The sequence below is a fragment of the Mustela nivalis genome (assembly GCF_964662115.1).
Source record: "Mustela nivalis genome assembly, chromosome: 15".
NCBI lineage: Eukaryota > Metazoa > Chordata > Mammalia > Carnivora > Mustelidae > Mustela > Mustela nivalis.
Window position 1 is genome coordinate 77232834 of NC_139034.1, and position 23085 is coordinate 77255918.

General features: G+C 47.6%; 1 protein-coding gene across 4 annotated transcripts in view; it reads right to left on the minus strand.

Annotated features, from left to right (window-relative positions):
• The window catches only part of STK24 (serine/threonine kinase 24), a 113579-nt gene that overhangs the window by 49314 nt on the left and 41180 nt on the right, over window positions 1–23085 (minus strand). For 2 of the 4 annotated variants that reach the window (XM_082700779.1, XM_082700780.1), the window contains exon 2: window positions 17078–17308. In XM_082700779.1, the coding sequence (XP_082556905.1) occupies window positions 17078–17308 (231 nt within the window). Of the gene's footprint in view, window positions 1–17077; window positions 17309–18795; window positions 19000–23085 lie in introns of those variants that run through there. The other 2 variants (XM_082700781.1, XM_082700778.1) reach the window with 2 other exon arrangements.

Genomic DNA, 23085 nt, shown 5'->3' on the forward strand with positions numbered 1-23085 from the left:
TGCAGACCACAGCAGGGGCGAGGGTGACTTCCTCCACCTGCAGTGCCGGCGCGTCCTGCCACGCTCAAACACACTCCTCTCCTCGCTTCTGCCAAAAAGGGAAACAGAAGGTCTACTGAGAAGGTCTGAAGATGACACTCGGGTTAAAATCCATCGCAACAGTACCACGGAAGCTTCCAGAGTTTTACACGGAAACAGTGAAAGTGAAACTTTGATCCCAGCAGCTTTTCACAAGGAGTAAGTTTTCTCCTTATTTCGACCCTGCAACTGAAGCTCTTAATTGAAGGCAGGAAATAATTAAAACAACAACCAAGAATGCTAAGAAAACCCTAATTTATTCTGATACATGTAGCCCTTTAAGAATAAAGCAACACAGCCCAAGGCAGCAGAATCTTTGCCAGAGACAATCTCACCTACACGGGGTCGCAATCCACTTCCTGAGGAAAGGTAAATGTCTGCTGCACTGTGCCCTCCTTGGGTTAAGACGTGGAGCAATACCTTCTAGAAAGTTCCAAGCTCAGTCTCTGAAACTGCACATGACTGCACCAGAGTCATAACACGGTGTTGCCAGCAAGTGCATCAACAGAATCTCCCCTAAAAGAAGGGACAGACCATGTGCAGCTTGTCCCCAGATAGCAACACAGTTGCTCCTAGTGACCAGAATTAAGCCCAACACGGAGTGAGAAATGAACACAAAGCGGTAAAGGACTGACTGTGAGTTCAAGACCACCAACTCAGAAAAGCCTGTCCTCAGTCAAGAGAAAGCTGCCACAGCTGGCTCTCACTCCACACATCTCTAATCCCTGTACAGGAAGGGCTATCTGTCACCTGAGGAAGTGGAAAAGACTCAGGTCCTCTGAGCACATGTATGGACAGTGTGGATGGAGGCAGCGCTCAGGACTGACGAGGAAGGCGCCTGTCCGTCTGGGTGGCACTGACAGAGCAGCTTACCTCCGAGGAAGTCTGTTGATGTCAGGGTCATGTGCCCGCTGTCCATCGGGCTGCCATCCCTTTGAGGAGAGGGAGACACTGATGTGAACCAAGGGATCTTCTAAAGGCAAGTTCTTACTGCAAGCTGGCCCAAAGGTCCCTGCAATCAAAGAAATCATTGTGGTTTTGCATCTGGCATACTTATGCCCCCTCTCTTCTAGGAACCAGTCCGTCAGCCTCTGAATGCATCTCAACTCTCAGAAAAGTGTCCAGAAATACAGATCCATTCAAAGGAAGGAGAGAAAGGCAAGAAGTCTTCATGCTACCGAACACAAGCCAACTCCACCTCGTCAGGCCTATTTAAGATACATAAGCAATAATGGCTGCAAAATCCATACCACCCTATACCAGCCTCGGCCAGAAGCAAGAGAAGACTTGTATATGAACAAGAAACGCAGGCGATGAGCTCCCATGAGCCCTGGTCTATAATCAACCTCGCCATTGACTTCTCTCTACTGATTTCACTTACAATGACAGGGAAGAGTCCACCAAAGCATAAATCAGAAAGTCAACCTCGTACCAAGTTAACCAAAAAGCATGATAATTCAGAAAACTACATAGCTAATCCAGTGTAGCAATGCTTGGTCTACTTCACAGGTTATATATGAAATGTTTTTAGCAATTTGGTCTGCAGTACGCCAACAGCCCCCCAATGCCAGAACACACTTTCCAACTGCACAGCTAGGCAAGCTATTTGCCTACGTTCTACTGGATATCGTTTCAAAATTTCCTTTCTTAAAAAGTCCTTTCCTTCAGACAAAGAAATGCCTTAAGATACTTGATCCTTGCCTCCGTAATTAATGCAAATAAACAGAAGTCAGAATACTCTGTATACAGAATAACTTGCATACAGTTATCTGTGCAAAAGCATACAAAAAAGGAAGAATGAAGAAAACCTACTCACGCAGAGTTTCGTGAGGGAGAACATCTTCATGTTTTAAAAACAGGATTCAAATATGTGTTTTTTCTCCAAATATAGGTTATAGATATCCAGGTAAAGAGGAGGGAGGAAAGTCACCTACAAATTAATTTACTACCCTAAAGATCAATCATCAGAAAATGGACAAAAGGGCTCTTAAAGATACCAATTAAACCTTTAGGTCTGGCAGGTTCTCAAAAGGCAAGCATCTGGGGGTATAGCTCAGTGGTAGAGCATTTGACTGCAAAAGGCAAGCATCTAAGCCACTTCCCTACCCCAAAGGACCAGGAACTAACTTCACATCAGTCAATCTGTCAGAGCCCAAAGAGTCTGTCACACAAAAGAGCAACAGCCACAAAGGACCTGCTCTAGGATGTACCGGGGAAAAGAAAACAAAGGCAAGTTATCAGGAAGAACTAGGCTCTGTAGAAAGCAAGTTTGCTACTACAGCAAATCCCCCCTTATCCATGGCTTTGCTCTTGGGAGTTTCAGTGATCAGCACTAAACCACAATCCGGAAGCAAATGATCCTCCTCCCAGTGAAAGGCCCAAAAGGTCAATGCCTGTGTCTTGCACCTCACTTCATCTTATCACGTAGGCATTTTATCAACTCACAGCATCATAAGAAGGGTAAGTATAGTAAGATATTTTGAGAGACCACATTCACATAAATGCTATTACTATAACTGTTCTATTATTATTATAGTCATTGCTGTTAATCTCTTACTGTGCTTATTTTATAAATTCAGCTGTATCACATATGTACATTTAAGAGAAAACATAGTAGGGGCGCCTGGGTGGCTCAGTGGGTTAAGCCGCTGCCTTCGGCTCAGGTCGTGATCTCAGGGTCCTGGGATCGAGCCCCGCATCGGGCTCTCTGCTCCGCAGGGAGCCTGCTGCCCTCTCTCTCTCTCTCTGCCTGCCTCTCTGCCTACTTGTGATCTCTGTCTGTCAAATAAATAAATAAAATCTTTAAAAAAAAAAAAAGAGAGAGAGAGAGAAAACATAGTATATAGGGCTTGGTACAATCTGCAGTTTGAGGCAACCACTGGCAGTCTTGGAACTAATCCCCCACGGATAAGGGCAGGCTACTTTAAGTTACTCGAACGGCTGTTTGAAAAAGGAATGTAAACTCTGCCAGACTGTTTTATGGGCAACCACAGAATCATCCACAGGTGAGGAACAAGGAAGGTGGTGCTAACAATGAGAGCTACAGGACCACAAAACCAAAATGGAAGGAATAGGAGGGACAGGGCTGCCCTGCAGGGCTCATGTGACAGCCAGCTCTGTCAGCCAAAGCAGGTCCCCATTATCCCAAGGGAGTCCAATTATGAGTCCCATAAGAAAGACTTTTTAGGTGTTGGCTAGGCTTCTGGATCTATGTCAAAGTGGGCCATAGCTACTGAAACAAATTCAAATTCATTCATTCATTCAACACATGTGAGCTATAGAGGTGACAATCATCTATGCACCGAAGAGTAAATAAACCACTTAAAGATGTGAAACTGAATAAAGGAAACCTCATTTAAAATGGAGCTGAGAGGCCAGCAGGGGGGAGCCCCATACACCCTACTACTGTACGCAACGCCTTAGAGCCCCAAAAGAAAGAAGCCTATACCCTACCACTCCAGCAAGAGGGACTTTCTCCTCCCCCGGCAACACCCCAGCCAATGAGAGACCGCCACAACTCAGCCAATGAGAAGCCGCTACACATCCAATCCCCCCCTTCAGTCCAATGGACTTTGTTTTTAACAGCCCTGCCCAGCGCCCCCTTTCCCCTATAAAAGAGTCTTCCTCTCCCATATCTTCTGGACTTGACTATGCCTTTTGCTTCAGCTTGACAGTCCCAAGTTGCAATTCCTCTGCTATCCCCAAATAAATTCATTTTGCTGGTAAAATAACTGATTATTTTACTTTTAAGGTCAACACCTGCTAGGCAAGAATCTCTCTTGTTAAACCAGCCAAGAAATAAGGTAGAAATTCAGCACTAGGCCATCTGATGATGCTAACTTGGACTCAGATTCAAGGCAGGTGTGAAAAGATGACCTAGGGCCAGGCGCCTGCAAGTCCAGGGTCTGGCTAATTTGATCACGTTTCCAGTAGAATCTCAATGGCCACCAGCAAAATGGAACGCTCCCACGTAAGCAAATACCAGACTCCCCATGGCAGGGGTGGCAGAGAGCTTCCCAGTGGGCATGTCTAGGGCAGGACCTAACAGAATTCCTTTTCAGAGGCTCTGTTGGTTGATTTACTCAACCAACACTTCCCCCTTCTCCCTCCCTTGACTTCATGACTCTGGGGGAAACCCACTCTTCTCCAGCTCAAGAAGTAAATCCTAGAGGTGCCTGGCAGGCTCAGTGCAAGAAGCATGCAATTCCTGATCTCGGGGTCAGGAGTTCCAGCCCCACAGTGGCTGCAGAGATTACTACTACTAACAGGTAAACTCCGGGGGTGAGGGGGAGAAAAAGAGGTTAAGTCCTATTTGGCGGGGCCTGATGAGATGGCCCCATCTCTCCAGCCAGGGGCTCAGTGAGGCATCAGGCTGTCACCCAGGTCTGATGAGTGACTATGTAAGGAGGGGTCCTAGGGAGGCTTTCTGAGAAAGGTTTCCTATACCTGAAGAACACTTCCTAAAAAAAGAATGGCCCTTTATCTGCCCACAGGCCAAGCTAAGACCCTGAGGACTTCGGTATGAAAAAGAAGAAGGAACCTGGATCCTTGAGGACCCTGGGGACCCTCAGCAGGAGGTGCCCTTTTTCTGGAATTTTTGCTCTGTGAGGAAACACACACCCTTCTTGCTGAAACCTTCTGAGCTGGTATTTTCTCCAACACTGAAAGCTTCCTTAGTGGTAATTACCTTCTGTGTGCTGCTCTCTGCGGACGCTCCTTCTCCTCAAGGTGATCCTACCGATTAATGACTTTCACCGTGACCTCACATTACAGTCACCTGGGGAGCTTTTAGCACTCCCACGGTCTAGGCCACAGTGGGGAACCAAGAAATGAGATCATCTGCAGGTGCAGCCAGGCCTCAGGAGCTGACGCTCGCCAGGGGCTGCCTGCGGAGCTCCATCATCCGCAGGAGGGAGGAAAGGGCAGGTGCTTCGTTAAGCAACAGTTAGGACCCCCGTCCTCAGGACTGAACAGCTCAGCTCAGGCAAAATGGGCTAAGCCACTGATGAGACCTTGAAATCCCCTTCATGGAAGGAGGAACAAGCCACCAGCGGAGGGAATCCAACACGGAAAAGGGGAAAGTATGTGACAGGACAACAGTCAGGTGCAGGGAAGCCAAAAGGGGACAAGGGACGAGGAGCCCCGCAGCCCTGAACCCAGCCCGACTCTGATACCGGGAGAAAAGGAAATCACTCAGCTCACCTGTGCCTTGGTTTTCTAATCCAGAGAATAAAGAGTGTGCCAGGAGCCTGCCAAGTCCCTTCCTGCTCTGACAATCTAGGATTCTAATTTCTCTGACTGTGCTTAAGAATTGCTTATTGGGGGCACCTGGGTGGCGCAGTCGGTTAAGCGTCAGACTTTTGATTTCAGCTCAGGTCGTGATCTCAGGGTCATGAGATCAAGCTCCGAGTTAGACCCAAGAGGGGCTAGCTTGGTACTTCCTCCCCACCCCCCAGCCCCCACCCCATCTCCAGTGCACCTGTGTGTGCTCACGCTCTAATTAAAACAAACAAATAAGAGGGAAAAAAGACCTTACTGAATGGCAAGCTAAGCCAAAACAGAGACTGAAAGGAACTTTATTTTGCAGACGAGGACAAAGGCCCAAGATTCAGAGCCAGAACTAGCGCTTCAGAGGCAGGCCTCCAGATCTCCAGGGCTTGGGGTCAGGGGGGCTAGAGCAGAACAGAAAGCGGCAGGGAAAGGCGATCTTTCCCTTCTAACTAGGTCTCTTCTAGAGCCTCTGTAGGGTATTTCCCCAAACCAAATTCAAAGACCCTTCCCCCAATCCCCAAGCGTCTCTGTTCCACGTTCTCACAAACCTACCTATCCCGAAATGTAGAGGCAAAGTACCAAAGTGCAATCTAAAACCAGTGGATGGAAAATATTTAGTATTAGAGTAAATTCAAAAATACAAGAACCACCAAGGCAGTCCGAACCACCCCAACCCATCCTTCCTCTCCTCTTACCGCCACCGAAAATACTCCCAAGTGTGTCTTGGATAGTCCCCAGCAAAGGGAGAAACAAATCCCAAGGTGCACATGTAGAAATGGTGACCCCCTAGACCTTCCAGATACCATCTGAACAATTCCCAAAGAGACAACTCTATCAAGGTACTCTATCAAGGTACTGCCCCACAAGTAATCCCTCCAGGCCAGTTTCAAATACAAAAACTTTCTGCCTCCTGGAAACCTCTTGTCAAATTCAGCACAAGCGAGTGTGCAGTGATTTCGGTCCAGCTGCTTTGAGCCGGGTTATACCTCCACCCCAGGAACCCACACAAGGTTTGGGAGCCAAGACGCACAGTAACTGCCCGCACAGATGTGAGTAAATCACTCAGCGAGCAATCGAACAGCTGCTAAAATTCTGTCTCAGCATCGTTCCTGACCCGTGACCAGGAAGGAAATGAGATGGTGGGAATCTTGGTGATGGGGCCCCTGCAGCGGCCTACCGTCCAAGGCAAGGTCAGGTTCTACTTCTCTCTGTTCCATCTGAGTGGTATGCAAAAAACTGCAGGCCCCAGAAGAGGACCCTAGTTCTCAGCTAAAGAAACCAGCTCCGGGGTCTTCTTACCAACATCAGCTAGAGAGGACCGTCCTCACCCTGTGACACCCGTTTCCTTTCTCAGAAGTTGGAAGGGGCACACCTCAGATCTAGCCAACCTACATACACGGAGACTGAAAAAGTCATAACTGAAAAAAATCATAACTGAAAAGACATAACCGTCTTTAAAACTACAGGGAAAAAAAGAGTATTATGATTTGTTACCCCCCCCCCAGAACTTATTTATCTATCTATTTATTTATTTATTTATTCATTCATTCATTTGACAGACAGAGATCACAAGTAAGCAGAGAGGCAGGGAGGCAAGTGGAGGGCGGGGGGAAGCAGGCTCCTTGCTGAGCAGAGACCCGGATGTGGGGCTCGAACCCAGGACCCTGAGATCATGACCTGAGCCGAAGGCAGAGGTTTTAACCCACTGAGCCACCCAGGCGCCCTGTTACTTTGTTTTTTAAAGAGCCGTCTATCTAGGAATAGAGGCAGACTTCCTTATTTAGAAAAAAATGGTCTGCACAGCAGAACTCTGTATCAAATTCCATACCTATTAAAGAAAAATTTAAGATGCATTTTCTTTAAGATCAGGAACGACACAGGTATACCCTTTCTATCACTACATAACCAACACAGTCACAGTCCTAGAGGTCACAGCCAAAACCGAAAATGGAAGATGCTGGCGGAAGGTGTTAGGGAAGGAAGAAAACGGCCGGTATTTACGGATCTGAACATACGCGTGGAAAACTAGCAAGAATTCAGCAAGATTACCAAAAACAATGTGAAAAAAATTATCACAATGCCCTTAACTAAGCGACCAAAAAATGTATCACGCAAAACAGCAATGTAAGATACGTGTCTAGGAACTGACCTACAAATCTACAAGATCTTTTATGGGACAATATTTAACTTTATTAAGGTTCACAAAAAGACAACCTTCCTCAAAAATAAATTTTTTAAATTTCAGTAGGATTTTAAACAGAAAATGTACAAATTCATTCTTAACCTTATACGATAGAATAAAGATCCTCAAAGACCTCATGCAAAGCTTTTGTTCGTATGCGGGAAAGATGAAGAGGGTTATCCCCTCCAGATATTGAGACTTAAAGACAAGCTAATAATCACACACATAAAACATGTATGATACTGGCTTCACAAGTGAACAGAAAATCCAGAAACAGGCCTAGAAATATGTAAGACTTTGGTGTGCTACAGCATCATACCTGAGCAGGGCAAGGACAGACCATTTACAGACTCGTAATGGTAAACCTATCCCACTGTATGGAGAAAAATAAAATCCCTACTTCCCACTATATACCAGATAAAGATCTAATAAAAAGCAAAACTCCAAGGCTAACTGAAGAAAAAAACTATAAAAACTATAAACTTCAGGAACTAATGGATTTCTCAAACAGGATCCCAAAGGCACAAACCAGAAGGTGAAAAACTGACAGACTGATCTACACTAGAATTAAAGATTTCTTTCAACAAAGGATACCTCTCAGTTAACAGTACAACAGAGTCAGAGAAGATACTTGTGATATCAAATATGGACTTAAAAAAATCAATAACCTCGGGACATCTGCCTTTGGCTCAGGTCATCCTGGAATCGAGCCCCGCATCAGCCTCTCTGCTCGGTGGGGAGCCCGCTTCTCCCTCCCCTGTGTGTGCACACTCTCCTCTCACTCTCTATCAAATAATGAAATAAATCTTAAAAGAAGATTCAATTATTTTTTAAAAATCAATAACTTAAATATACATACCAAATACTAAAAACTTAAATATACATACCAAATACTAAAAACGGAAATACTAAAAAAAATCATACATATGATGGGCTACAATTCAGCCATGAAAAGGAATAAAGTATCAGCACATGCTAGAACATGGGTGAACTTTGAAAAAGATTATGCTAAGTCAAAGAAGCCAGTTACAAAAGGCCACATATCCTAGGATTCCATTTATATGAAGTTTCCAGAATAGGCAAATCTATAGAGTTGGAAAGTAGGTCCTTGGGGGCCTACGGATGGGGAACCTGGGAGGAAATGTGGAGTGACTGGTCATGGACACTTGTTTCTTTCTGGGGTGATGATAATATTCTAACGTTCACTATGGTGATGGCTGCACAACTCTGGGAATACACCAGAAACCACTGAAGACTTCATCTAAATGGATGAACTATGGGGCATGTGAATTCTACCTCCTTAAAGCTGTTTTTTTTTTTTTAATTTTTATTTATTTACTTGACAGACAGAGATCACAAGTAGGAGAGAGGCAGGCAGAGAGAGAGAGAGGAGGAAGCAGGCTCCCTGGCGAGCAGAGAGTCTGATGTGGGGCCCGATCCCAGGACCCTGGGATCATGACCTGAGCTGAAGGCAGAGGCTTTAACCCACTGAGCCACCCAGGTGCCCCCTTAAAGCTGTTTTTTAAAAAGAAAAACAAAAACAAAAACAAAAACAAAAACAAAAAAACAGAGAAACCAAAAAGGAGTGTCAGGTAGTAAAGCAAAGGTACCCTACTCCAGAGGGCTGATGGAAATAAGAGCCATATGAAAGGACATTCAAACATCCTAAGTCGCTGGAGAAATGTGTATGAAAACTGCAACGAAATACCATGACACACCTACAGAGATGGCTACCATAAAAAATGCTGACAAAGCCAATGCAAAATGACACAGGCACTGTGGGAACTCCAGCATAAGCTTAACCACATGACTCAGCAATCCCACTTCCAGTATCTATCCTAGAGAAACGAAAGCTTACGTGCACCTGTGGGGGAGTGTTTACAGCAACATTACACACGATGACCGACACCCGGAAACTACCCCAATGCCCTTCGATGGGTCAGTCTGGTACATCATGACAAGGTGCATGACCCAACAATGAAAAGGCACAAAGAACGGACACACACAAACGTGGATGAATCCCAAATACACGACGCTAGCTGAGAGAAGGACCAAGGATGTGCGATTCCCTTTATAGGACACTCTGGAACCTGCACATCCCCAGGGACAATAAAACACATGAACGGATGCCAGGGGATCAGATGGGCAACAAGTTGGGAATTATTCGTGATGCTGGGATTGTTCTGCGTCCTATGTATGGCGGTGCTTGTAAGAATCCATACGTGTGTTAAGACACAAAGAACTAGAACTGTAAGAACTGTACACCCAAAAACGCTTAATTTTACCGCGTGCAAATTTTGAAAAACAACCATGTGGTAGGGAAAAATAAACTCATGCACAACACACAAAACACTGTATCTACTGAGGACACACTATCCTAAGACATATCAAAACCTATGATACAGAGAAAAAGGTAGGGGATGAAGAAGGAAATACAATCAAATGGATGAAAACAGACCAGGGCCTTACACAGATCAATACTGATGGTGCCACACCGAAAAACAGGGGCGGAAAACCTGCACTCTCCTTATCTGATGTCCATTAATGGAAAAAGTGGAAAGAAATATGGGGGGGGGAGGGGATGACCAATTCTTGATTTAACAGATTAAAACAGGTCATTTTATTAATTAGGCAGTTAGCCCAAAACTCGGAGAGGCTACAGTGGGACGATCTCTGCTTAAGACTAAGAATGACACGCCACTGTTATGAACAAGTGACCAAAAAGAACTAAAAAGTAAAAAACATCTTATACCAAAAACGGGGGAAAAAAAACCAAGGCATCAGCATCTCACTTGCTGCATCATTAACTTTTGACCTTGGCTGTCATCAAGAACACAGACAATAAATCAATCGGAGGAGGTTACGCAGCACTCGTCTGGGTATTAAATAATGTCTCGGGGGTATGAACTTTGTAGTAAGCCCACAAATGCTCACGGGAGAATCCCGCTTCCCACTCAGACACTCAGCAGTGAGGGAAGGCTCCCTCTCCTTCCCGAGACCAGCATCCCTGGACGGCCAGACCAGCAGCACTCTCCAGGGCTTTGTTGAAAAGGGCAGAGTTTGTCATGGACGCTAACCAAGAGAGGGTCCTCGACAATATTCAGGTAAATGACACACTTACTGCCCCATAACATTCTGAAAAATCCTACAGCCTTTGTCCTATCTTACATCAGAGTAAAAGTCACGGAGAAAAGCATCTTTTGGATACCACTGTCCCCAAAATACCGTGTGACATTTCAGAGGTTAGCCCAGCATACAGAGCATGAGGTCACGGTCCCAGATGTGGACGCACCCTGCTCACGTGGCTTCCGAAGCTCGCTTGTGGTCTGGCCACAGAATCACATGGACATCATCATGGTCTCTGAGAGTGTCCAAAATACCCCTGGGGATATTTCCCAGAGTCCCTACCGAAGCCCCAGAAATTCCATTCCTCCTACATTCTGGGACAAAAGATCACGGCTCACTCCATGGGCCGTGTTGTCTCCGCGGTGGCACGACGGACACTTGGGCTGAGTGGCTCTCTGTTGTAGGGGCTGTCCTGGGCTCTGCAGGGTCTATAGGAGCAACCCCGGTCTCCGCCCACTACCACACGCCAGTAGCACCATCCCCGGTGCTGACAACTGAAAATGTCTCCGGACGTGGCCACGGGTACCGTCAGCGTCGCAGGGTGCGGCCTGGGGATGCCGGCAGGAGGTACAGAGGGACCACATCTACTCTGTTTAGGTGCCTGGGCTGGGCCCCAATTTCACGTGCCTTTCTCTGTTACAACCACAGAAAGTCCCATTCGGCACAGGGACTCCTAACAGCAGGCGAGTTCTGACTTTCCTCTCTGGCCCTTTAACTCTGCCTTGTTGACTCAAGTTCAGTTAAGCTGCAAATCATTGCTCATGGACTATACCCACAGAATCCTAAATACCAACGGTACGGCATCTTCTCTGTCTCAGTGAGAATGTGCTGGGACACTCTGCTTTCAGGGGCAGGGAAAGCATGAGCGAGGAGGAACCTGTGTGCTTTATGTAAGAATGCCTGAGGCAGAGTGTTTACACGCATACTAGGCATATATGTGAGCTGAAATGCCTCCCAAAAGTATTGCTAACTATGTCTGAAACTAGGTCAATACAACAGCAGGATCTACTGTGGGGCAAGCAGTTGGGAAAAAAGTGTGAGCGAAGATAAATTCAGACATGTCCCAACAGATATGTTTACTATCATGTTGCAACATTCTTATTTCATCTCTGAGATAAAAAGATCGTGAAATTATAATACAATACAGGGAAGCAAGAGACTGTAGTTTGGGTTTGGTTTTGTTTTTTTTTTTTTCTTTCTTGAGATAAAGCAGAATAGGCTGAGTACATTGTCCAAACATGGATGCTTCTGAGAGTCAAAGGAGAGGCTATTAGTCACGCTGGGACAAGAAGCATGAGCATAGTGGGTGGACAGTAACCAACCCAGCAGCCTCGTTCACAAAGATGCCAGCCATTTATACATGTTTTCTTTTACTTCTTTTCCTAAGGGCAAAATGATTGTTTTTTCTATTTCATCACGAACTATTTTCCCTTTGGAGAACGAAGAAGAAAAGAACCAAAGGCGTCAGAAGTCGAAATAATTTAACTCTAAAAAATCATTGTTGGGGGTGCCTGGGTGGCTCAGTGGGTTAAAGCCTCAGCCTTTGGCTCAGGTCATGATCTCAGGGTCCTGGGATGGAACCCGCATCGGGCTGTCTGCTCAGCAGGGAGCCTGCTTCCCCCCCTCTCTCTGCCTGCCTCTCTGCCTACTTGTGATCTCCGTCTGTCAGATAAATTAATAAAATCTTTAAAAAATACATCATTATGAAGTGTACTTGTAATGTACACAACGTAGCCAACCCTTTTACCAGCCTAATCTGTATTTACGTAGAGCGCTTTGTTTTCTAAAACTCATCAGGGGACTTTTCCATGTTAGTTTTCTAGTGAATCTGATGAGTAAAAGTACCCTAAATTTTTTCAGGAACTGAAGAAAACCTTAGTTTTAGGTTAGGGATCTGAATTCACTACTAGACACCTACTCACTCCATGGACATGTTTCCTTAGTATCAATACTATGACAAAAACAGCTAAGAGAAACACAGCTTTTTTTGTTTTCTGGATTTTTTGCCTTGCATTTGATTTGCTTTGGTTAAGCTGGCTTCATATGTGAAAGTACTAAGTCATTTACTTTAAAAGGAAAATGATCAACCTCGTTTTTAAAATGCTAATGATCTGTTTTTAAGATTCATGAATTTGGGGGGCACCTGGGTGATGCAGTCTGTGAAGCCTCCGACTCTTGTACGGATCTCAGGGTCCTGAAATCAAGACCTTCCCCTCCTCTGCGTTCAGCAGGGAGTCTGCTGAGATTCTCTCTCCCTCTGGCCCCCTCCCCAAAATAAATCTTTAAAAAAAAAAAACCTCATGAATTTGAATCATTTGTCACAGGTAACTTCTCTCTTACTTAAAAAAAAAATGATCATTTGCTAAAGATCTCCCACATGCCAGGCACTTTATCTACCTGTTCTCAATGTTCATCAGTAACCCCGTAGGGGAAGTTTCTGCTACTGCGTTTTCTCCTTAGAAAATCAGCAGCCTAAAGCATGCGGGGCGGGGGGGCGGCGGGGGGGTGTCAGCACCTGTGCTAAGACCCTAGACTAAACTCCTGGCCCTGACTGTGACCCTCAGAGTGGAGATTCTAATAACGCATCTACCTCCGCAAATTGACAACGACAAAAAAACCCCGGAAGAGCCGGGTAGAGCTAACGAGGGTGAGCAGCACTTGTGAACGCTGCTCAAGAAGGAAACAGGCTTAGAATCCTAAGGAACATCATGTAGTTACGATCTTCTGTGTCTTTCCTGCCCGACTAAAAACCACCGACTTCTCTCTCCCCTCCCACACATCACCCGGAACATCGCCGCGTGCACGCGCGCACTCACACACACATTCGGGGTACGCACATGCACACAGTTTCATTCTGACCTTGCAGGTGGTATTTTTCTAACAGGAAATTCCAGTAGTTTATGGTTAGGACTCAGAGGCTTCTGGTTAATTAAATATTCTCACTGGTTTCATTTCCCAAACATGAAACACCTGAACTACAACAAATGCGGTTCTTCTCTGGACCCTGGTAACCTTCAAGCCCCACCCAGGCTTCAGATTCGTCACCAGAACCTGAATTGGTCTCCTCCTTCAACCGACCTTGTTCAGGCGGAACACTTACTCCACTGCGGTTCTTGATCTGATCACAGCCACACAGTAGGAAATCAACTCCGCGCCCCTCATCTTCAATAACATTCAGTGTATCAGAGCACTCCGGACCTATTGTGCTTAATCTCTTTTTCTAGACCAGATGATGGAAACCAACGGACACAGTTAGGAAGCCTCTAAGTGCTAGCCCAGTACGAAGAACCCAGTTTCTGCTCATTTCTTCTCTGCCCGGTCGTGGTATATGAAAGTCCTTACTCAACGCCAGGTGAAACGGAAGGCCCTCGCTGCCATCAGCCCTTAAAGAACTAAGAATATTACCCTCTGAATGCTACCGGGAGATTTTAGAAGGGAAACAGAAAGCACAGTAATTTTCAACTTAATGCCAAAGACCCACTGACCCATCATCTGTCTTTTCTATCGATTTAATTTGTATCCTACCTGACAGGACTTTACAAGCTTAAACTGGGTCAGCCTGCAGAGATGATACGAAGCCCCTGGCTCGTCACTGAGGCTCTTCCTCTGGGCAAGGAACTTCATGGAATTGATAAACAAGAACCAGCGGATAGACTCACAGTTCTGGATTCTTGTCCTGCCCAACTCATAACAGCCATTACTGCTTAACTAGAAAAGTCCCTTATGTTCTTAATCCAATTACACAGAATCCGCTTTTACGTGGTTTAAGAAACCAAGGGCAAGTTTCCACAATGATGATATTATTTTTGGCATTCTTGAGGCAGTTATATTCTCTAAAAGACAATCTGCCTAGTAAAATGTAAGACATTCTAGACAAAGTTATGAAAACTTTTCATCCTCCTGAAGATAGTTAGTGGAGAAAATCACTCTGGAAATTATTCTACGTCCTTTACAGGGTAAGAGGCTTTGGAAAGGGACGGTTCATTGAGCACCAAGCCCACAGTCGGCTCCATGAGGCTCGTGATGAGATGCCCTTTCCCAGCCTCTCCGGAGTCTGGTGTGGTCGAATGACTGCGGACTGGCCAGGGGAACACGGGCAGAAATGACGTGTTCCATACCTAGGCCTGGGCATATGGACACTTCTCATAGGAGTCTCCATTTTGGCTCCCACAGTGACTTAAGGCCCACGAGCACAGTCACGCACGGAAGGTGGAAGGAAGAACAAGGAACCAGGGTTCCTCAATCACTGTCTGGAGGAAAACCACCCATAAATCAGGCTTACCAGTGAGCAAGAAATGAGCTTGTATCCAATGTGAGCTGTTATAAATTGGGGGGGGGGGGCAGGTTATTCTAGCAGCTGACATTATGTTAACCAAATAAATTTACTGGACGACTCTAGATCAAGGTTAGGTTGACTTGGAATATATGTTCTAGAATCAGTGACTCTGGCAAGAACGAGACATTACAGATGGAATCTCTAAGTATGTAGAGTCAACACCATGTTTGGCCATAATACAGCAATCTATTCCAGCAGGCAGTAAAATTTTGCTGGAGAACTGGGCTGAAAAAGATACTTTTGAACCACTGATCCTTTATTCCCATAGTCGACTATTAGCTGGCATAAATCACCACAAATTTGCCAGAATCTTCCACCCTTCCTTTGCCGAAGGAACCATGAACATATTAAAATACAACATCAACACACCACATGAAACCAACTCTGAATTTACAATAAAGCTATTGTCGAAGTCATTTCACAAAGAATATTAAGTGGTACAGCAGAGTTCAAGTTGAGTTTCTTTGGCTGTTTGTTTTTTCTCAATAGATATTTAACATCACTAAGACCTTTGCTTTTCCCGTCCGGTAGTCAGACGTGTTTTTGCTTAGACCATGAGAATCAAAACATACGGTGCTTCTTTTTCTGCCCTATCACGACCCAAAATGGATGCACCCCACCCCAACATCCACTGTTATCACTGGCACACTTCCTCCTCCTTGCTTTGACCTCAGTGAATACGTCCTTCATTGCTAGGTAATTTCAGAGAAGGAGTATGAATAAATTCAATTAAGGAAGGAAATTAACACTCGTTAAGCACCTAGCACATGCCAGGTATTTTTACATACTTGATACCATTTAATCTTTCCAACAATGAGGTATATACCATAATTTCCCATTTTACAAATGAGGAAGCAGGGAAGTTTTTCAAAAAACAAACAAATAAGCTTGCTCAAAACCACATGCCAAGACAAGCAAGATTCAAGACCAAGACGTCAGACTCCAAAACTTATTCTCTCCATTTCACAAGGCTGCATTTGACCCATGGCCGATTGCCATCCTTTGCCATCTGAACCTATGCCACATTGCCAAAAAAAAAAAAAAAAAAAAAAAGATTGAATTACCACTCGATCTTTATTTCTTTAAATATTCATTTTAAGTGAATCGATGGGTTCTCAAAATGTCCATCCTTCCGCTTATACCTTATTATTCCATTTCCTCAAAGTCAAAGCCTGCACGGTCAGGAGGCTGACATGGCGGGCAGCACCGTGAAGAGTTCAGAGCGTAAACCCGGTCGGGAGGAAGCCCGGCCGTACATTCTCTGGGCTCACCGCCGCCCACCTCTCAGGAAGGAGTTCTTCCTACCTATGAGGTTTTCGTTTTCACAAGTTATTTTAGTATTTTTGTTCACCAATTCTTAATTGCCAAAACTCCACGTTGGAAGATACTACACTGTTAAGGTCAGTAAAACGGGCGTTAAGTCAAGGGACTTGTAACCCAAGGGACAGCCTTATGCTTTCTGAGCGGTGTAACCGGAGTGACTGACAACACCTAACACAGCCCCAGGAGGGACCAGAACACCGATCTCAATGCTCGTCTTACCGACTCACAGAACCAGGTGAAGTCAAGGACAATGCGTAGTGGACTGTTGTAACTCTTTTAAGTAATTATTTACTTACCTACAATTCTTCAAAGTCAAGTGGAGATAAACTAGCTCACTCAACAACAGTATCAGTCCCAGCAGTTTTTCTAAAATAGTATTAAACTACACTAGATAAGTGAAAATATCAAGAGGCTAATATTAGGGCAGCATGAGTTTTTATGATAAACCATGCTAAAACCAGGGAAAGTCATTGATGCCCATTATAATGCCTTCAGAATAAAGGTGTCTTTGATGACCAAGTCCCCCTCAGAAATAACTTTCTTCTTTGAAAGGCAACATCAACAAACACTTTAACCAAAATATATTTCTACAGGTGACATTTAGGATGATAAAACTATCAAAGCCAGGTTCTTCTGATCGCAAAGGTCAGAACATTTCTCCTTCCTCTGAAAGCTGCCACACTGATGTCCTTCACGTACACAGCTCCAGCTCGGTCACACACCGGGTCATGGAAAATTGCGTTCTCATTTTCAAGCCTTACCTTCAGGTAGGATCCATAATATTTGGTTACGTAGGGACTGTCACACTGACTCAGCACTGTGATTTCTTGTTGAATGTCCTCTATCTCATCTTCAGCTTCTTCCAGATCAATGATTTTTATGGCAACCACTTTCTGAGTCCGAAGGTCAATGCCTTTGAACACCTCGCCAAAAGAGCCTTTTCCAATTTTCTCCAGTTTCGTAAAAAGCTCTTCTGGATCTGCTTTCAGGTTCTGTAGGAGAGAACGAAAAGAAGAGAACCTTCAGAAACTCACAAGATAGGGACAGATTTTCCTTTTTCCTTACAAACATAAAGAACAGTCTTCCAGTCTTCTTCATTTAAGGGTCAGGCTGGTTGTGCTCACAGCTCTTCACACCCAGGAGAACACGGAGATTTCTAAGCCTCCTCTCTATAAAACACAGCGAGTGTACAAATAAGAACAACCACCCAGACTATAAAAACTGGGAAAGGCTCCAGCACTTGCATAATTAAAAACCAAAACCCTTATTTGAATGCATTATGATATATGGATTTATTGAAAAACACCCCTATTGAAGCAAATATTCCACTTTTCTCCCTTTTTTCCCCCTCTCTGCCTCATTTCCTAAGTTCAGGTTGGTTATGCACTACGATGTAGGTTAACCAGCACTTAATGATTTCCTAACAGGCCCGGTCTGAAGTCCAGCAAAGGCAGCCCTATGCATCTTCACCTACAGCTACTACCTTGGCCTCAATATTTTAACCAGAACCCAGAAAACAGTAAGAACCTGTTTCCTGTTGTCTTGTAAGCATCACGCCCTTGAAATCCCTTCTGAAAGCTCTTAATCTCTAGTGCGATTAGGTGAACACACACACACACACACACACAGTGTCCATTTCCAAGGGGACTCCAACACCCACCCTAAGGACTCCTTGACCAGAGAGATGTGTGAGCAGCTGAGTTCTCAGTGGGCAGCAACCTGTCATCCCAGGGGGTGACAAGGGAGGAGACTGACATTCAGCAAGGAGACTTAGGGGTACGGCCTATCTCAGCACAAGGGACCATCCACCCCAAAAGACTGCTGGCACCACCTGAAACCCCCCAGAGTAAGACAGGACCCTGGATACACCGCCTCCCACACCTGCTCTCAAAAATGCTGCCCACCAGTGAGAGGATGGCAGGCTCACCCTCAAAGTCTACCAGTCCTCGTAAGAAATGGAAACATGGAGAAGGAAGGAAGATGGGGAAGGAGAAGGGCTGAAAAAGAGGGGGGAAACCAGGCACAGAAGGAGGAGGTGTGGGGGGCCCTCAACAGAGAATTACAGCAATGTCGGCAGCACTGTGAGTTAGTCGGCACTAACCACGAACCTGCTTGCAAGGTGAATCCCACAGAGTCCCAAGCAGCACCTCACGAGGGAGGGACTACTGAACCCCAGCCCGCCCGTTCCCATGCGGAGGGGCTGCTGCGCCGCAGTGTGAACCCCGCAGGGATAGCATAACCCCACTAACACAGGCGCACTAAGTCAGGGGCTATCTCACAGATGCCAAAGAAGCCCCATTTTTGAGACTGTGCACTTGAACAAGGTAAACACTCGCAAAACCCACTAACCCCATCAGTAAAAATGAACAAAGTAAGTGAGAAAAAGAACACATCCTGGGTTGCAAGAAAAAGGAACAAGAGAAAGACCACGTCCATCGTCAGCAGCTAGAAATTCCCATTTCCAAACCCCTTCCCTTACCTCCTTCCCCCCAGGACGAGGGGAGGGGGCCCTCCTTTTCTTCAAGGCCAATCCCAAGCGCTGAGCTTTTGAGTCCATCCTTCTGTCCCCCGGGCTGTGGCTTCATCGGGGGCCGGCTTCACCGCTTGCTCTTCTGCTCAGCCCTCTCTACAGACCCATCAGCCTTGGCAGCCTGCTCCGGTTTCTCCCATTTGAAAAAACACACACACTGGGCTTCCCTGGTCGCCTTCCTCCTTTGCCCTCTCCTTCCCTTAGAGTTCCCCGCCGGTCACGGAGTCCAGCCAGGTGCCCTGCCCCGCCCGCACCGCCACCCCCCCCCCAACCCCAGTCCATCCGGCTGCAGCCCAGAGGCTGCCGTGCCTGATCCTGTCCTCCTCCACGAAGCCCTCCCTCTGGGAACTTTCCAGGCCCCTGGCATTAAACCCTGCTCTGCACTCGGCTCCTCCCGGTGCCCCTGGTCCCAGCAGAGTCTCCCCACACAGACTACCCACAGAGCACAACATCCTTCCTCTACTCGTCCCCGCCACGCAGTGTCACGATTTGGGACTGTGTTCCCCCAGCCTGGCTGGTCGGAAGCCCCTGGGACACGTGGGCAATCCCAAAACGCTCTCAGCCATGCACAGGGCAGGGGCACATAACCCATATTGTTCGAAGACCCAATTAATTCTGACGAATAGCCACTTCCTAGGAAAAACGGCTTTAAATTACACATGGGGTAACTTTTAAAACTGCAAGCTCCTGCCCTGCCTTCTGAATTTTAACTCCCAGGATCGAGGACTTGCTAGATCCATAATTCTACATGGACACCTCGAGCTCCAGCTACACAAACTGCATTTGTCACTTCCCTGAACCGGCCAGCCCTCCCACTCTACCTCCTTCACTAGACTAGGAGCCGAGGGAAGTCAGGGACCATGTTTTAACTCCTGACCCATGTCCCTGGGCACGATGACTGATGGCCAAGAAATGGCCCCTGAGCAGGAAGAAAGCCCCAGCCTCACACCGACATGCGCCCTGCAGGGTAGAGTCTACAAAGAATATCCTAATTCAGGGGGACTGAGAGCCAGAGGAAGGGGGAGCGAGGAACGCAGCCCTCTAGCTTGCAAGGCTAAGGGAGCCGTAGGAAGAGCCCCCTGAACTTGCAGAAACGACCTCTGTGGCCTCAGAATCACCTGCAGGCTTGTTGGAACACAAACTGCCTGGCCCCAGCCCCGGAACTTCTGGTTCAGCAAATGTGGTGTGCGGCCCCCAAGCACCAGAGAGCAACCAGGTGACGCAGATCCATGGGCCCACTGTGAGAACCACTGCCCGGGAGACCCGGGGACAGAAGCGCAACAGCCTTGACAGGCTTACATGCCACTAAGATACGGCTGTTTTAGGTCAGCTAACCTGACACCCTCTGTTAACTGCCCCCGCCCCAGACTAAGAAAAGACCGTGGCATTCCTTTTTGAGAACAGAAAATGAAGCCAACAAAAATGTATCCACACTCCCACAATGCCGGAGAGGAGAGGGAGCCTGGCACCAGGATAACCCAGTGAACCGCCCCGCTCTAGGCCCACACCCCCCTTTGCAAAGTCACTGGTCCTCCTCCCAGCAAGAAAGAGTCTGCGTCCCCACCCCCTAAATCTGGGCAGACTTTGACACAGGCTATGGCCAAAAGAACGTGGGGACTTCTAAACCTAGGCCCCAAAAGGGCTGAAAAGGCTGGGACTGAGCGCAGGGGAGGGACTCACTCAGCCCCGGCGATTCCACAGCTCAGGGGACCCTCAACCTCCCAGCCTCAGCCCCGCCACCAGCTCACCAAGCTCAACGCAGCCGCGTGACAGCGCCCAGCCAAGGCCAGCCCAGCCTCCCGGGCAGCCACCGACTGCACGAGAGGGAGCAAATTTGCTCTTGGAAACCTCCAGGTTTCAGTGGGCTGGTTATTGACCACCACCAACGGACACCACGGCTGACGCCCAAAAGGAGCCCGTTGCCAGGGCAGGGCCAGACCTCGGAGCTGCTAGGACTGTGCGCTGCTACACGCCCTTCCCTCCCGCCACTCTTGAAACAGGCCCGGCTGCTACAGTCACCGTGTTCCCACCCCGCCATGCTGGTTTGGTTGCTTGTTTTGGGGGGTGTCTTTTCAAGCCTCAGTTCCCTGAATGAAGAGAAGCCAGATCTGCGGAGCTGCAACCTGGTGGCCCCCCCGGGACCATCGCTGGCAGAGGCTGGCAGAGCACAGATTCTAAGGTCGATGCTGTGCCACCTGGGAAGGGAAAAAACAGGAGATCCGTATATCCTGTAGCTGTAAAGGACACGCATCCTCGGGGACAGCAGGCAGCCTGGGAGATTAGTAGAGTAACAACTCCATCGCCTTACGTCCACACCCCAAAGCCACTGTGCCCCTTGCTCCCACCTAGAGGTGGCCTGAATCAAGCTGGCCTTTGGATTTCCTAGGGTGCTGTGCTCTTGCCAAGGTTAAACCTTAAGAGGCCCTGCCTGCAGCATCTGTCTCTGACGTCTTGGAATGCATCCACTGGCACAAAAGGGGGCCTGGGCTTGCCTGCTGGAGAGGTCACACGGAGAAGAACCAAGACACCAGACATAACCTGGGACCCAGGGCAGACAGCCAGCACTCCTCCTGCTGACCACAGGCACGTGAACGAGCCCAGGAAGGACCTGCAGGGAAACCCTAGTCAACCCAGGAATCATGAGCCCCATTCCATCATCAATGTTTCAGGCCACGATGCTCTGGGGAGAAGTTAGACAAGAACAGGCAACCAGTTTAACAGAAATCCCACATCACTGCCAGAGAAACGTGTCCATCGTGGGGGCGGCAGGGGCAGACAGACATTCTCTACTCTGGTGGAGTGTTTCATTTTAATCAACTGCCCGATTTCCCTCTGGCCTGATGGAGACCCAGCTGCTCACACGACTGCTTGGACCCTCTCCCCCAAAGCCCTCTCCTGCAGCCTGTACGGTGCAGCTGGCGGCCACAGCTTGCTATTGCGTGTGGTTGAGTGTGGCGTGTCAGTCCCCACTCCCTGCCACAGTGTCAGCAGCTGGAACCGGGCTGCAGACTGTCCCTGGCATGGAGGGAGACATATGCTAATACAGTGACAGCAGGGGACTAAACAAGCAGGGTCCCCTGCCCTTTGGCAAGTCATTATCAGGCTGTGCAGCCCCACAGCCATGAGAGACTCAGTGCCAACCATGACCTTGTTCAGAAAGCAGCTTCAGCATTTGCCTGTCGGAATCTATGCCACGGGCAGAGCAGATCCCCTTGGTAGAACGGGGGCCGTTCTGACCACCATCCTGAGGCTTTTCTCTCCAGAACGGTTTATGCTGGGGAGCACCTTGGCTCCTCGGATTAAGTGTCTGACTCCTGATTAGGGCTCAGGTCATGATCTCAGGGTCATGAAATCAAGCTCTACGCTTAAAATTCTCTCTCTCACCCTCTGCCCCACCTCCTACCCCCCACTCCCAGAAAGGAAGGAAGGAAGGTAGGTTGGTTAATGCTGAATGAACTAAGCTGGCCAGCATCCCAGGTGAGAAAGGCTTGCTGGCGTCTCAGCCCCGCATCCCACCTGCCAGACGGGCGGCGGGTCCTGCTGCTGGAGCCCCAGCCAGATCCCAGGCAGGGGTCAGGACACGCGGCAGCTCAGCCTTCTCCGAAGCAGCGGGAAGGTCAGGACCCTCCCGCCAAAGTTCACCTCTCCTGGATCAACAAGGCGGGGCGGGGAGAGAGCCCCAGGTGGGGTGCTGCCAGCACAAGAACATCCAGCTCCCACCCTACAGGTCCTGGGCTTGACCCTCAGAAATACCACTCAAGCCCCCCAAGTCCAAATTCCCACCCGCACTGCTGGCCTGGAGAGCCTCATTCTGAGCCGGAGGAGGAAGAGGTTTCTCATGATGGAAGAGTTTGGACGGCGTTTATATGTCTACTATGTAATAGGGCCCCATATGCTACTCAACATCTGCAAACTTCCGTTTCCTCCTTTGGGAGAAGGGTCATGGGGACAGAAACAACAGTGTCTCCAGGAAAAGCACTAAGGAGTGGGTACCTAGCACCTTCTCGTGGCGCCAGGTGACACACGGACCATGCGATGTCTGCCCCAAAGGCCCTCCAACACCGAGGGCTCGTCTCTAGTCACGGCTCTCCAGTTCTCGCAGAAGCACCACCGGCTATGTCCAGAAAGTCTGGGAAAGGACATGTGGATTCCACTTCCGGGTGCCATCGTCCCACATTCATCACCCCTTCTCCCTAACACCACCAGGCTGCCTGTCTCATTAAACCTTGGCTACATTCT